This window comes from Heterodontus francisci, chromosome 24, assembly GCF_036365525.1.
Source record: "Heterodontus francisci isolate sHetFra1 chromosome 24, sHetFra1.hap1, whole genome shotgun sequence".
In the NCBI taxonomy this organism is placed as follows: Eukaryota; Metazoa; Chordata; class Chondrichthyes; order Heterodontiformes; family Heterodontidae; genus Heterodontus; species Heterodontus francisci.
In genome coordinates, this window is record NC_090394.1 from 70,789,757 (window position 1) to 70,804,144 (window position 14,388).

General features: G+C 42.9%; 1 protein-coding gene across 1 annotated transcript in view; it reads right to left on the bottom strand.

Moving 5' to 3' along the window:
* Positions 1–14,388, bottom strand: part of tsc2 (TSC complex subunit 2) — a 100,906-nt gene that overhangs the window by 66,133 nt on the left and 20,385 nt on the right. Inside the window, exons 15-19 of the mRNA XM_068056538.1 lie at positions 13,878–14,033; positions 12,318–12,437; positions 4,603–4,725; positions 2,241–2,347; positions 1,184–1,334 (exon numbers count right to left, since the gene is read on the bottom strand). Of these exons, the coding sequence (XP_067912639.1) occupies positions 1,184–1,334; positions 2,241–2,347; positions 4,603–4,725; positions 12,318–12,437; positions 13,878–14,033 (657 nt within the window). The remainder of the gene's footprint in view (positions 1–1,183; positions 1,335–2,240; positions 2,348–4,602; positions 4,726–12,317; positions 12,438–13,877; positions 14,034–14,388) is intronic.

The window sequence follows — 14,388 nt, forward strand, 5'->3', positions numbered from 1 at the left end:
TTATGTTAAAGGTGCTGCATAAAAACACATTATTGTTAAGGCAGGGATGCACAGTAAGTCAGTTAGACAAACAAAAGGCTTTTGGACAAGGCAAAGGGTGGAGGAAAATAGAGATACGGTGGGGTAAGGCCACGGAGAGATCAAACATCAAAAACAAGTGATGAGAACGTGGACTTTGAAAGCTTAACACAAGTCCCTTCTTCATGAGTTACTTGTATAAAAAAAATTCTGGTTGATTGAATTTAAAAGGCACTACTGGGCCAAATGCTTCCAATTGGCATTCTAAACCTTCAGAAAGGAAACTTTTGCATCAACCACTGGAATCCCAGGTATTCACAGCCCATCATTTCAAGAACTACACGATCAAGTGAATGTTCAGGGACTGGGGGGTTAAATATGCCACATGGGAGCATGAGGGATCCATCACATCAAGAGCCAATGAATCCAAGAACCACATCTTCCCGTTGTCAGCACAGACCACCAGGAATGACTATAATCTTCTCCATCAATCACTTAACTGGAATGATTTATCTTCATTTGCAAAATATTAAATTTGTACTTCTTACTTCAATAGATGAGAATTTTTTCCTATGGTTTGGAAATGCAACCCTAGACTAAAAGCTCCATTATAAATCCAGTTGCCACAAATTCACATTCACTGAAGACTATTTTGCTGAGAGCAATAGATGCAGCTTGGATTATAAAAGAGCAGCACAGTACAAGTATAGAACCAATAAGTCTGCAGCAGACTTGAACATAGTGGACTTGCAGAATAGCACCCCAGCCAAGACAGTTCATCTGTCAATTAACAGCTTTGGTAAAAAAAAAGACAAATAGTTCTCTGGTTAAGGACAGGATTGAGGGTTGTAAAAGAGTAAGTAAAGTTAAAAAATGATTGCATATCTGCACAACACAATGATTACAAGCAGCATAGAAATGTTACAAAGTGGAATGAACACTGCATAGTTATTCCGGTGTTGCATTAAATTTATCATTTGGAAGTGGGGAGTGGAGGGTAAAGGTGACGAGAGAGAAACACTTTGGAGAACATACTCTGGAAAAATTAGTTAGCGTCTTTGATCACAGCAATTGTACATGGCTTGGGGAAGGAACTAGCTTCATGGTGGCAAAAGGTCTCATCATTTCACACATTCATGTTTTCGTATGGTATCTTTTTACTTACATGTTCAAGGCATTGGAGAAGTGCGTTAAAAGCCAGCGAGAAAGGTAAATAACCCATGCGTATGGTGGCAGTCTGAGCTGCTGCAGGGCTTCCTGCTGGTGGAGAAACAGTACCTTGCGCTTTCTTCTCAGAGCCTCGCTTCTCAGGCTCACTACAACAAAATATAATGAAGTGAATGCTGGAAATTCAAATAATGAAGTATTAATCGCACATGCTAGAAGGCTGCTTGATCAAGTCAAGTAGCCATGGCAATGTATACTCAGTATACACAGTGGCGCAGTGGTTAGCACCGCAGCCTCACAGCTCCAGCGACCCGGGTTCAATTCCGGGTACTGCCTGTGTAGAGTTTGCAAGTTCTCCCTGTGTCTGCGTGAGTTTTCTCCGGGTGCTCCGGTTTCCTCCCACAAGCCAAAAGACTTGCAGGTTGGTAGGTAAATTGGCCATTATAAATTGCCCCTAGTATAGGTAGGTGGTAGGGAAATATAGGGACAGTTGGGGATGTAGTAGGAATATGGGATTAGTGTAGGATTAGTATAAAATGGGTGGTTGATGGTCGGCACAGACTTGGTGGGCCGAAGGGCCTGTTTCAGTGCTGTATCTCTAGAACTAAAAAACTAAAATTAAACTAAAACCTTTGCCAAATACAAGCATTCCAAGGTGTTAACCTAATGTATCTAGAAAGTTACATGAGCATCAACTTTTATTTCACATCTTAAGAGCCACGTTCAAATGCTGAACAGTTAAGGCACAAGTGTGAAATTTTATCTTGGGTCCAGCTCAAAGATTATCCAATCAGTTCAGTGAAATGTTCATGCTCTATGTCATGTACCCGAGACTGCCTACATAATCTGGAACTCTCTTTCCCCAAAAGGCTGTGAATGCTAGGTTAACTGAAATTCAAGACCGAGATTGATACTTTTTGCTCGATAGAAGTGTCAAGAAAGTAGAGCAAAAGCGAGTAAATGGCGTCGAGGTACAAATTAACCATGATCAACGCTACAGACTCCGTAAAGATGGACATGAATGAAGGATAAAACAGAAACTGAAAACTGCCTACCTGCTTCCACAGAGACAATATGGGCTGAATCTCACAATCCAATCCTTATTTGGCACGCCAATGCGAAAGAGAGAATCAACTCGAAGATGCAGAAAGAAATTGAATACCTGTGGAAATAACTTTGCATTAGTCATTGAAATAATTCCAGCTCTATATTCATTGATGTCCTGTTGCTGGCTTTTCTATGACTGATAAATGGTGCACTTTTGATCTAGATTTTGATTGAATTAAATAAGTAAATAGTGGAGGAGCAAAGCCTTAGATTACAGGACGATATAGATGGGCTGGTAAGATGGGCAGAGCAGTGGCAAATGGAATTTAATCTTGAGAAGTGTGACATGATGCAGTTTGGGAGGACTAACAAGGCAAGAGAATATACAATGGATGGTAGGACCCTAGGAAGTACAGAGGGTCAAATGGACCTTGGTGTACTTGTCCATAGATCACTGAAGGCAGCAGAACAAGTAGATAAGGTGGTTAGGAAGGCATATGGGATACTTGCCTTTATTAGTTGAGGTATAGAATATAAGAGCAGGGAGGTTACGATGGAGCTGTATAAAATGCTAGTTAGGCCACAGCTGAAGTACTGTTTACAGTTCTGGTTGCCACACTATAGGAAGGATGTGATTGCACTGGAGAGGGTGCAGAGGAAATTCATCAGGATGTTGCCTGGGCTGGAGCATTCAGCTTTGAAGAGAGACTGGATAAACTAGGGTTGTTTTCCTTAGAGCAGAGAAGGCTGACAGGGGACATGATTGAGGTACACAAAAATATGAGGGACATAGATAGGAAGAAACTTTTTCCCTTAGCGGAGGTGTCAATAACCAGGGGGCATAGATTTAAGGTAAGGGGCAGGAGGTTTAGAGGGGATTTGAGGACAAGATTTTTCACCCAAAGGGTGGTTGGAATCTGGAACAAACTGCCTGAAGGGGTGGTAGAGTCAGGAACCCTCACAACATTTAAGATGTATTTAGATGAGCACTTGAAATGCCATAGCATACAAGGCTACGGGCCAAGTGCTGGAAAACGGGATTAGAATAGATAGGTGCTTGATGGACGGCACTGACACGATGGCCAAAGGGCCTTTTTCTGAGCTGTATAACTCTATGACTATAACTTTCCTACAAAAACATTACACACTTACTGGATGCCAAACTAGTTAGAAGATGTAGACACATTACAGAAAGTGCATTGTTTTTCAACAGCAATTTCAGATCTCTAACTCAAAAGAGTTATGGTCCATAAAAAAAAAGTGAACTTCAGCTCACTTAATGAATTTTTTTTTTTTCATTCGTTCCTGGGATGTGGGAATCAGTGGCTAGGCCAGCATTCATTGCCCATCCCTAATTGCCCTTGAGAAGGTGGTGGTGAGCTTAAACCGCTGCAGTCCATGTGGGGTAGATACACCCACAGTGCTGTTAGGAAGGGAGTTCCAGGATCTTGACCCAGCGACTGTGAAGGAACGGCAATATAGTTCCAAGTCAGGATGGTTTGTGGCTTGGAGGGGAACTTGCAGGTGGTGGTGTCCCCATGCATTTGCTGCCCTTGTCCTTTGAGATATTCAAATTCAGGGCTTCAATTCTAAAGAAAGACATATTACCAACTGTTTTTAAAAAGTTGTGAATTGTATTGTCACTGAACTCAGTTGTGCCCCATAAGGGTGGCATAATTTTATCTGAGAAGGGAGGAGTAAGAAGGCCACGACAATATTCAAGGAACAGACTCAAACTTGAAAGCAAGCTCGACAAAGCAATGTGCCAATTGTAGCAGCCACTTTTAGAACTATACACAACATACAGAGGCCAGTTATGTCAGAAGGTGTTCCAGCACAGTGACTCAAATCAAGTTCAGTACACACAGTGGACATGAACATTAGCTGAAAGACAAGATTAGGCTGGGGTCATCCATAGGTATCTCAGTTTACACACTTAAGAGCTCTGTTCAGAATGTCACTTCTCATCAGAAGATGCCCCGAGACAAGTGCGTTCACAAAAATCGAACAACAGCTTGCTAAATTTTATTGAATAACACTCCTGTGTCTTGGGATGTTACCATGTTAAAAGGGACTATAGAAGCGCAAGTTGTTGCTGTGGACATTCCAACTTTCTGTGGCCCTAACATTACAACCACAAGTCTTAGAATACCACACTTTACTGAAACACCAGAGCAGCTTCAGATAACACAAATAAGTTTGAAGACAGAGTTTCTCTTCTAAATTAATAAAACTATGGATTTCAATCAGAAACTCAATACAAAGATTTGTATTTTTAACCAAAATATAAAGTTTAGCATACATTGGTTCATAGTTGGAATTGCAACTTAGTTCTATAACTTTTGCGAGACGAATTCTGGTCCTACCCACCTTTAGGCGTATACTGCTGGCAATAGATGATGTGTACAACTGCTGGTAGTGTGATTGTATGTGGCTTATCAGAAGCTCATACACTCGACTTGCATGACTGGCAGGTAAACTGTACAATTTAGTCTGGAAAGAAAAATGTTAACACTTTTAGTATAACTGGTGGAATCAATTTTCATTGCAGACATATAGTACTGAGGGAGCGGTGCACTCAAGAGGTGCCACCTTTCAAACCAGATGTTAAACACCTGTCAGAGAGACACAATAGATCCCATCATACTATCAGAAGAGTAGGAGAGCTCTCCCCGATGTCCTGACCAGCATACATCACCCAACCAGATGATATGGTCATTTATTTTATTGCTGTTTGGAGAGGCCTTTCTATGTACAAACTGGGTGCTAGTTGGCATCCTTCCATCTACGAAAGATGATGGACACGCAGCAAACAATCCATTTAAGTGGGTTGTCTTCTCTTGGGGCACCTTTGCTGATAGCTGTGAAGGTCAATCCTTGAGGGGCTGGTTCTGCCACAAGTGCTGCACGTGAAGCTGCCAGGTGACACTGAGCTGTTGCGTTTGACGTTGGCGCCTGTTGCCAAGCTACTGCAGCAACTGGTCATCGGGGTAGTGAACACCAGTTCACAGGATGTCGCCATTTCCCTCTTTTGCCAGCTAGTGACTCCCAGGTGTGAAAGTTGACATTTCGGCCTTCACGTCACGCTTGCAAGCATCCTTGAAGTGAAGCTTTGGGTGCCCACTGGTCGCCTGGCCCTGGCTTCCTCGCCATACAGAAGGTCCTCGGATATGTGACAGTCTTCCATCCTGCAGATGTGTCCGATCCACTGAAGCTCTCTCTGTTTGATTAGTGCCAACACACTTGGGAGCTCTGCCTTTGAGAGGACTGCCGCATGTGTGATTTTGTCCTGCCAGGATATACCCATAATGCAGTGCAGACAGCAACGATGGAAATTATTCAGCTTCTTTCCCTGGTAGCTGCAAGTCGCCCATGTTTCACAGCCATTCAGCAAGGTGCTGAGAACACAGGCCTTATAAACCGTCAGCTTGGTCCTAAGGGTCAGCTTGGTGTTATTCCATGCGCATTTCGGAAGTCGACCAAAGGTGATCGCTGCTTTCCTTATGCTTGTATCAAGCTCTGCATCAAGGGACAGACTGCCTTTATCATGGACCCAAGGTGTCAGAATTTGCTAACCATTTCAGGTAGTGTGTTATTTAGTGTGATCAGAGGCAGAGATGCAACACCTTGTCCCATGACCACAGTTTTCTTGATACTCAATGAGAACAAGTTATAGGCATGGAAGAGACAGTCCATGAATCTCTGTAGTTGAGTTTCCTGTTAGCAACTAGCGCATCAGGACGGGATGTGTTTTTGTCTTCGCTTTCAGCCTTGATAGATTGTGTGCAAGACTCCTCCTTCCATATCTGCAGGGAAGGCTAAAGTCAGGAACATGGAGAAGACGATGCCAAACAGAGTGGGGGCTAGGACACAACCCTGTTTCATTCTGTTCTTCACTCCGAAACGGTCGGAAGTGCAGCCATCAAACTGTACAGTGCAGCGCATGTTGTCATGGAAGATGATGAGACGGAGGAGCTTCGGTGGACAGCCAATTTTTCCCAAAATCTTTTAGAGCCCTGCTCTTCTGGTGGTGTTGAATGCCTTAGTGAGATCTATGAAAGTAAGGTAAAGAGGTATACACTGTTCATGACACTTCTCTTACAGCTGGCGTATAAAGATCAGATCCACAGTAGATCTGCTGGCATGCAATCCGCACTGTGCTTCTGGGTCCACTCGGTCGGCAAGTAAATTTTATCTTTTAAGTATGACCCTAGCAAAGGCCTTCCACGTGACGCTAAGGAGTGAGATGCCCCTGTAGTTGTAGTTTCCTCTGTTGCCTTTGTTTTTACATGCAGAGATGATTTGGGCATCACGCATCTTCTGTGGAACAGAGCCTACTTTCCAGCAGACAAGGAAAAGGTCATAAAGGGGTGGCAATAGATGGGACTTTCCATGCTTGAGCAGTTCAGCTGGGATTCCATCCTTGCCGAGTGCCCTTCTGTTCGCTAGGTGATCTATGGCCTACTTGAGCTCCAGGTGACGTGGGTTCTTCATCGAATTCATCCACGACAGGAAGTTGCAGGAGCGCCAAGCGCTGACTGGGAGATGTCCGACTCCCAGGAATATAGCTCACAGTATTGTTCAGCCCAGCGGGACATCTGTTTACTTCTGTTGGTGGGTACTTCACCATCTGCCAACTTCAGAGGAGCAACTTTGGTGATGACAGGGCCAAGCGCCCTCTTGATCCCTTCGTATATAGCTCACAGATTTCCTTTGTCACATGCAGTTTGGATTTCCTGACATAGCTGATCCAGTGTTTGTTTGCACAGTATCTCCGTCTTTTACATGGCTGTCTTGGCTACTTTCAGGTCATGCAGGTCTTAGTTGTTGAGTTTATGTTGTGCATCATGTGAGCTTTGTTTTTTGCATCAATGACATATCAGCTCATTTGAGTAGGTGTCAAACCAGCCCTTGTTGCTGGTTCCGCCTTTATCAAATGATGCTTCTGCTGCTTCATAGATGATTGAGCTTAGTGACTTCCAAGCTTCATCGATTCCAGCATCGGTGCTTCCCGTTAAGGCTCTGGTGGGTAGCAAGTGTTCTAGCGACAGTGCGAAGTACTGGTATTTGTTTATGCAAGGGATGTTGATGCTTGGGGGGCCGTTATGTTTGGAGCTGTGGAACTTTCGGGGGCTCACCTTCACTCTGCTACTAAGAGAGTCATCGGTGGTGCAATCTGCACTATGGTAGGTGTGGGTGTGAAGAACATTGGGCACATCACACCTCCTCGTGATGACTAGGTTTAGTTGGTGCCAATGTCCAGACCTTGGGTGATGCCATGATATCTTGTGGCGATAGCTGCCCTGAAAGGTGTTGGTGATGCAGAGTTCATTCAGGGCACAAAAGTCAAGAAGGCATTGTCAATTATTGTTCATCTTGCTCACCCCATAACAACCGAGGCACGTTGGCGACAAATCACTGTCTGCCCCAACACATGCATTGAAGTCAACCAGATGAATACATTTCCTACATTACAACAGTAACTACACTTCGAAAGTGCTTCATTGGCTGTAAAGTGTTTTGGGATGTCCAGAGGTTGTGAAAGGTATTATATAAAAGCAAGTTCTTTCTTTGCTCCCCATGGGTTTAGGCAGTTACACAAATTTTTAGATTCTACCAGAATGCCAAATTTCCCTTGTCCTACATAAAGCAAGAGATATAGAAAGCCTAGAACAACGGATAGGAAGGAAGGGAGGCTGAGCAGCCTACTGAGTCAGCACAGTATTCATCCACTTCAGGGATGAGTGTTAGAATCCAGCCCGGACTGACACAATTTGTGAAACGTGCATGGGATAACTCCAAGCTGACCCTTAAGACCAAGCTGATGGTTTATAAGGCCTGTGTTCTCAGCACCTCTTTGCTAGCTTCAAGGGTTCTCTGGGAAGAGAGCTTGAGCAGACTTGTCAATCCAGTTCCTATTCTGTATAGGCCCATCATTTCCTACTTCTACAGATACCACAAAGATTGCTGAGGTGGGAAATGGAAATATCACATTCATCAAATATGAATTAAGAAATACTGTTGTGACAATCTAGAGGATTCTATATCCTGCATCTAATCTATGTGACTAGTGGTGTTCCGCAGGGATCAGTGCTGGGAACTTTGCTCTTTGTAGTATATATAAATGATTTGGAGGAAAATGTAGCTGGTCTGATTAGTAAGTTTGCGGACGACACAAAGGTTGGTGGAGTTGCGGACAATGATGAGGATTGTCAGAGGATACAGCAGGATATAGATCGGTTGGAGACTTAGGCGGAGAAATGGCAGATGGAGTTTAATCCGGACAAATGTGAGGTGATGCATTTTGGAAGGTCTAATGCAGGTGGGAGGTATACAGTAAATGGCAGAACCCTTAGGAGTATTGACAGGCAGAGAGATCTGGGCATACAGGTCCACAGGTCACTGAAAGTGGCAACGCAGGTGGATAAGATAGTCAAGAAGGCATACGGCATGCTTGCCTTCATCGGTTGGGGCTAGAGTATAAAAATTGGCAAGTCATGTTGCAGCTTTACAGAACCTTAGTTAGGCCACACTTAGAATATTGCGTGCAATTCTGGTCGCCACACTACCAGAAGGACGTGGAGACTTTGGACAGGGTACAGAGGAGGTTTACCAGGATGTTGCCTGGTCTGGAGGGCATTAGCTATGAGGAGAGGTTGGAAAAAAACGGATTGTTTTCACTGGAACGACGGAGGTGCAGGGGCGACATGATAGAGGTTTACAAAGTTATGAGCGGCATGGACAGAGAGGATAGTCAGAAGCTTTTTTCCAGGGTGGAAGAGTCAGTTACTAGGGGACGTAGGTTTAATGTGCGAGGGGCAAGTTTTAGAGGGGATGTGCGAGGCAAATTCTTAACACAGAGGGTGGTGAGTGCCTGGAACTTGCTGCCGGGGGAGGTGGTGGAAGCAGATACGATAGCGACGTTTAAGAGACATCTTGACAAATACATGAATAGGAAGGGAATAGAGGGATACGGGCCCGGAAGTGCAGAAGGTTTTAGTTTAGGCAGGCATCAAGATCGGCGCAGGCTTGGGGGCCGAATGGCCTGTTCCTGTGCTGTACTGTTCTTTGTTCTTGTTCTATGAATGTGGAAATTAGTCAAATCCCCACATCCTTCCCTCACACAGGGAAGCACTAAAATCTAACTCCTGCTGCCCTGCTCTCCATCATAAATTCTATTTAATAAGAACATTTGAAAAGCAATAAGCAATCACATCAACATAATTCTAGTGCTTACCAACTCCATTATTGACTCCCTGCACCCTGACGCCCCCTTAAGCAAATCATTGGAATTACTTGCTCTACAGAATACTATTTAAAACTACCAGAATCTGCTGCCTGAACATATTAAAGATGGCTCTGTTGCAGTAAATGTTTAGTTTAGAGTTTATATTCTGTCTCAGTAGGATGCTACCTCACCAGAGACAGGAAGCAAAGGGTAATAAAAACAAGAAATGCTGGAACCACTCAGCAGGTCTGGCAGCATCTGTAGAAAGAGAACTCTGCATCTCTTTCCACAGATGCTGCCAGACCTGCTGAGTGGTTCCAGCATTTCTTGTTTTTATTTCAGATTTCCAGCATCCGCAGTATTTTGCTTTTATTTAAGCAAAGGGTAATGGTCGATGGGTGTTTTTGTGACTGGAAGGCTGTTTCCAGTGGGGTTCTGCAGGGCTCAGTATTAGGGCTCTTGCTTTTTGTGGTATATATATCAATGATTTGGACTCAAACGTAAGGGGTATGATTAAGAAGTTTGCAGATCACGCAAACATTGACCATGTGGTGGTTGATGAAGAAAGCTGCATACTGTAGGAAGATATCAATGGACTATTCAAGTGAACAGAACATGTCAAATGGAGTTCAATTCAGGAAGTGTAAGATAAAGCATTTGGGGAAGGCTAACAAGGCAAGGGAATACACAAATGGTAGAATACGGAGGTAGAGGAACAGTGTGACCTTGGAGTGTATGCCCTCAGATCACCGAAGGTGGCTGTTCTTTTTTTTTCTTTTGGGCCTCCTTATCTCGAGAGACAATGGGTACGCGCCTGGAGGTGGTCAGTGGTTTGTGAAGCAGCGCCTGGAGTGGCTATAAAGGCCAATTCTAGAGCGACAGGCTCTTCCACAGGTGCTGCAGAGAAATTTGTTTGTCGGGGCTGTTGCACAGTTGGTTCTCCCCTTGCGCCTCTGTCTTTTTTCCTGCCAACTACTAAGTCTCTTCGACTCGCCACATTTTAGCCCTGTCTTTATGGCTGCCCGCCTGCTCTGGTGAACGCTGGCAACTGACTCCCACGACTTGTGATCAATTTCACAGGATTTCATGTCGCGTTTGCAGACGTCTTTAAAGCGGAGACATGGACGGCCGGTGGGTCTGATACCAGTGGCAAGCTCGCTGTACAATGTGTCTTTGGGGATCCTACCATCTTCCATGCAGCTGTACAGGTAGATTAAAGGTGGTCAAGACAGCAAATGGGATACTTGTCTTGATTAGCTGAAAGAGCAGAAAGGTTAGGTTGGAACTGCATAAAACACTAGTTAGGTCACAGCTGGAGTACTGCGTGCAGTTCTGGTCTCTGGACTGTAGGATAGATGTGATGCACCAGAGAGGGTACAGAGGAAATTTACAAGGATGCTGCCTGGACTGGAGAATTTTAGTTATGAGGAAAAATTGGATAGATTACAGTTGTTTTCTTTGGAACAGAGGAGGCTGAGGGCAGACCTAATTGAAGTGTATAAAATACTGAGGGGGGCTAGATAGAGTGGATAGGAATGCCCTATTCCCCTTGATTGAGGGGTTCATGACCAGGGGGAATAGATTTAGGGTAAGATGTAGGAGGTTTAGAGGGGGGATTTGAAGGGAATTTGTTTTCACCCAGAGGGTGGTGGGAATCTGGAACTCTCAGCCTGAAAAGGTGGTAGAGGCAGAAACCCCATAAGATTTACAAAGTACTTAAATTATGTACCTGAAGTGCCATAACCTACAAGGCCATGGACCTAGAGTTGGCAAGTGGGATTAGGCTGGATGGCTCCTTATAGGCTGGTGCGAACATGATAGGCTGAATGGCTCTAAACTTTTATGACTGTATGAACTACGAGATTCAATTCTCCCCAGACCAGTCCAGTCCACTATTTCAATTGTGGAGTAATTGCAGAATATATTTTAAGGGCAGGGTGGTGGTGGGAGGGGGCAGTTACATTTCAAATGAGCATTCGTTTCCCATCTACAGGAAACAGCTTTGCGGAATAACTTGCATAAACGACGAGTCCAATGACCGCTTCCTTGTATAAGTAGCAGGTTTTTGAATATGGCATGATTGGTGTTTTGAATTTCTGACAGAGTTCATCAATGCAAAGAGAATGCATTGTTATATCACCAATATATAAACAAATCACTTATAAAGGATACAGAAAGTGAGAAAACCAATTTGTTTTGTAATGAGGAGCTCATAACTTATGAGTGGAGGTGCCACCTGCTGGTTGTGAAAGCCATACTAACAGCATTCTTCAATATCTATGTATCTATGTTGAAAGCAAACAGTTAAAGCTCAAAGCTTTCTAACAAAGTTAGAAAGTTAAATGAGGCGGAACAGTACAGTGAAGCTTATTTAGGATATCAGAAATATTAGACGTATAAATGAAGGTACAAACTCTGCTCGAAAAATTGCACAATCTGGGCTGACAGTGTGCAATCTTGTGATGCACATTTCCAGCACGCTGAAGTGAAATTGTTACCCCATGAGTTTTCTACTTCATCGATGTGGAGATGAGCAAAAGATCTCAGTGGAATTTGAATGACCCAGTGCGAGTACAAAACATTAAAGTAACCAACTATGAAGCAGACAGAAATCCCAGCAAGGGAAAAAATGTCTTAAGAACAAAACATGCTAGTTAACAATTTAAATTCAGTTACTGATGACAACGAACAGGTGACACAAGTGAAACTGCTTTCCACGATGCACGGTCCACCACGGGAATGTGGCCATTTTAAAATGGCGATTTATGTAATATATTTGTCCATTAAATTAAAAGATGGCAGATTATAAACCACTCATTTTTAAAAAACTGAATTAGGCACAAGATCTATGTTCAACCTGCAGAATCTCTAGAAGACCCAAGACAGCAGTCTTCACATCCTCCAATGGAGATTCATATAAAAAGTCACTTTCCACAGCTTCCACAACTGGTGGATCAATGAGTGGTCGATTGACAACCTTTGTAAAAAAAAAGACATTTTACTATATACACACGGTATACAATATTAAAAACAAATTAAAAAACCCCCCCAAAGATTTGCCCCCCAAGTTTATCAACCCATGCTTGATGACTTAAGTTTCAATAAAACTGATCAAAGCTCCATGCCAAATACAATTACCTCATGAAATGCAATCTTCATAGGAAGAAATTCTTGTGATACGCACAAAGATTGAGCGGAAAACAAAATCAAACACCATATAAAAGGCATGCACCAAGCAACCAATTAATGTGTGATTTTATTTTACACTTCTAAAGCAACTTTTTAAAATTTCAACACCGGGCAAGCAGGTAGGTGACTAAGCTGGTGGTCAGCTCAATCTTCAATACGCTCAATCACAAACTTACAACTAAACAGAGATTCATTAATTGTTATGAAGATGCTTCAATTTTTGGGGGTTTTTTTTTTTTTTTGAGGACTATATTTAAATTGTGGAGATGGATTCATTGGAAGGCTGAAGATTTCAAAAATGCTGGACTTTGTTGTTGACAGTTCACTGAAAGGACACCGAGATGTTGTTTGAAAACAACCTGTGCTGGAAATCATGCGCTTTAAGGCTCAGTAAACAACAGAAACCTTGATGACCTGGGGAAGTTGTTTACAAGAGAAGCTACATGTCAAGGTTGATGGAGGTCAAGAGGTTGACTTTCTGTTTGGGGTTGGATATTGTTTTAGTTAAGTTGAGGTGTTAACTGTTTCGAAGACAGTTGGAATCAACTTGCCAAGGGGAAACTATCCAGCTCACCTTTTTCTCTACCTCTTTGAAGAAACCCTGCAAAGATCCAGTGTGGGAGAGCTAAAATCCCCAGTGCTGCATCTCTCCTGAGAAGCTGAAAAAAACCTGTCAGATTAATTCTCAACAGCGCCTGAAAAGAACTGCTTTAGAACAGATCCCAGTGACCCGTCTCTGTATACCAGGACACCAGACCAAAAGGGATAAAATGACTTCCTTCCATATCTTCTCTGTTTTCTTCAAGAATTAGCAAGTGTTTGGCCAAAGTTTTTTTTTGTCTTTTTTTGTAACAGACATATGCAGACAGAAATTTTGTATTTTCCCCCCCCCCCCCCAGTGTGTGTGGGGAATTTAAAAAGGTAACTTTCATATTTCAATCTGTGTTAATGCTTTGCTTCGTTACTGCATAAGTCTTGTTTGATAATAAACTGATAATTTTGTTATTTATTAAAGAAACCTACTTGCTGTATGTTATTCTGGGATAGAGAGTAGAGTATATGATTGATAGAATCAGTATCTGGGTAAACATTTTTAAAATATATGTTGTGACCTGCAGAGAAGTGGGACTAGAAAGGACAGTGCACTCCTCCCACCTCAGTTGTAACATAAAAAGAATCTCACTGCATGAGTGTTATCTTTATTTAATATCCATTGTATCTATAGTACCTTTTCTATAATGTCCAGGAGATTATTAAATTGAGGGGTATTGCAGTCCTCTGCTAAGTCCACCAGTAGCTGTGAGGCCAATCTCCGTACCATATGATCCTTATCCTCTGCAATATGCCCGAGTTGTGGGATCACTACAGCTTCAATCAGTTCCTCCTAGATTAAAAAAAAATGACAGCACTTGCCTTGAATTAACAAGCACCACCACAAAAAACCCTGTATACTTTCAACATTTTTCTCGTTACAAACATTCCTCCAGAAAACATCCATCAAATTCAATTTCAACAGCCATAGCTCAAAGTTTCCCTTTCTCAAATTTAAATGACATTATAGCTAATTAAAGCAATGCTGACACTTCACTGTACAACTTGTTCATCATGGGGTGAGGGGACAACCTGCTCCCAGGGCTCCACCTAGGAGGTACAGATGTACAGTCTGGATTGTTTTCATGCTCCCAACCCACTGTAGGCACTTGCAATTTCCCATGGAAATCCATCTCCCAAAATTGGGA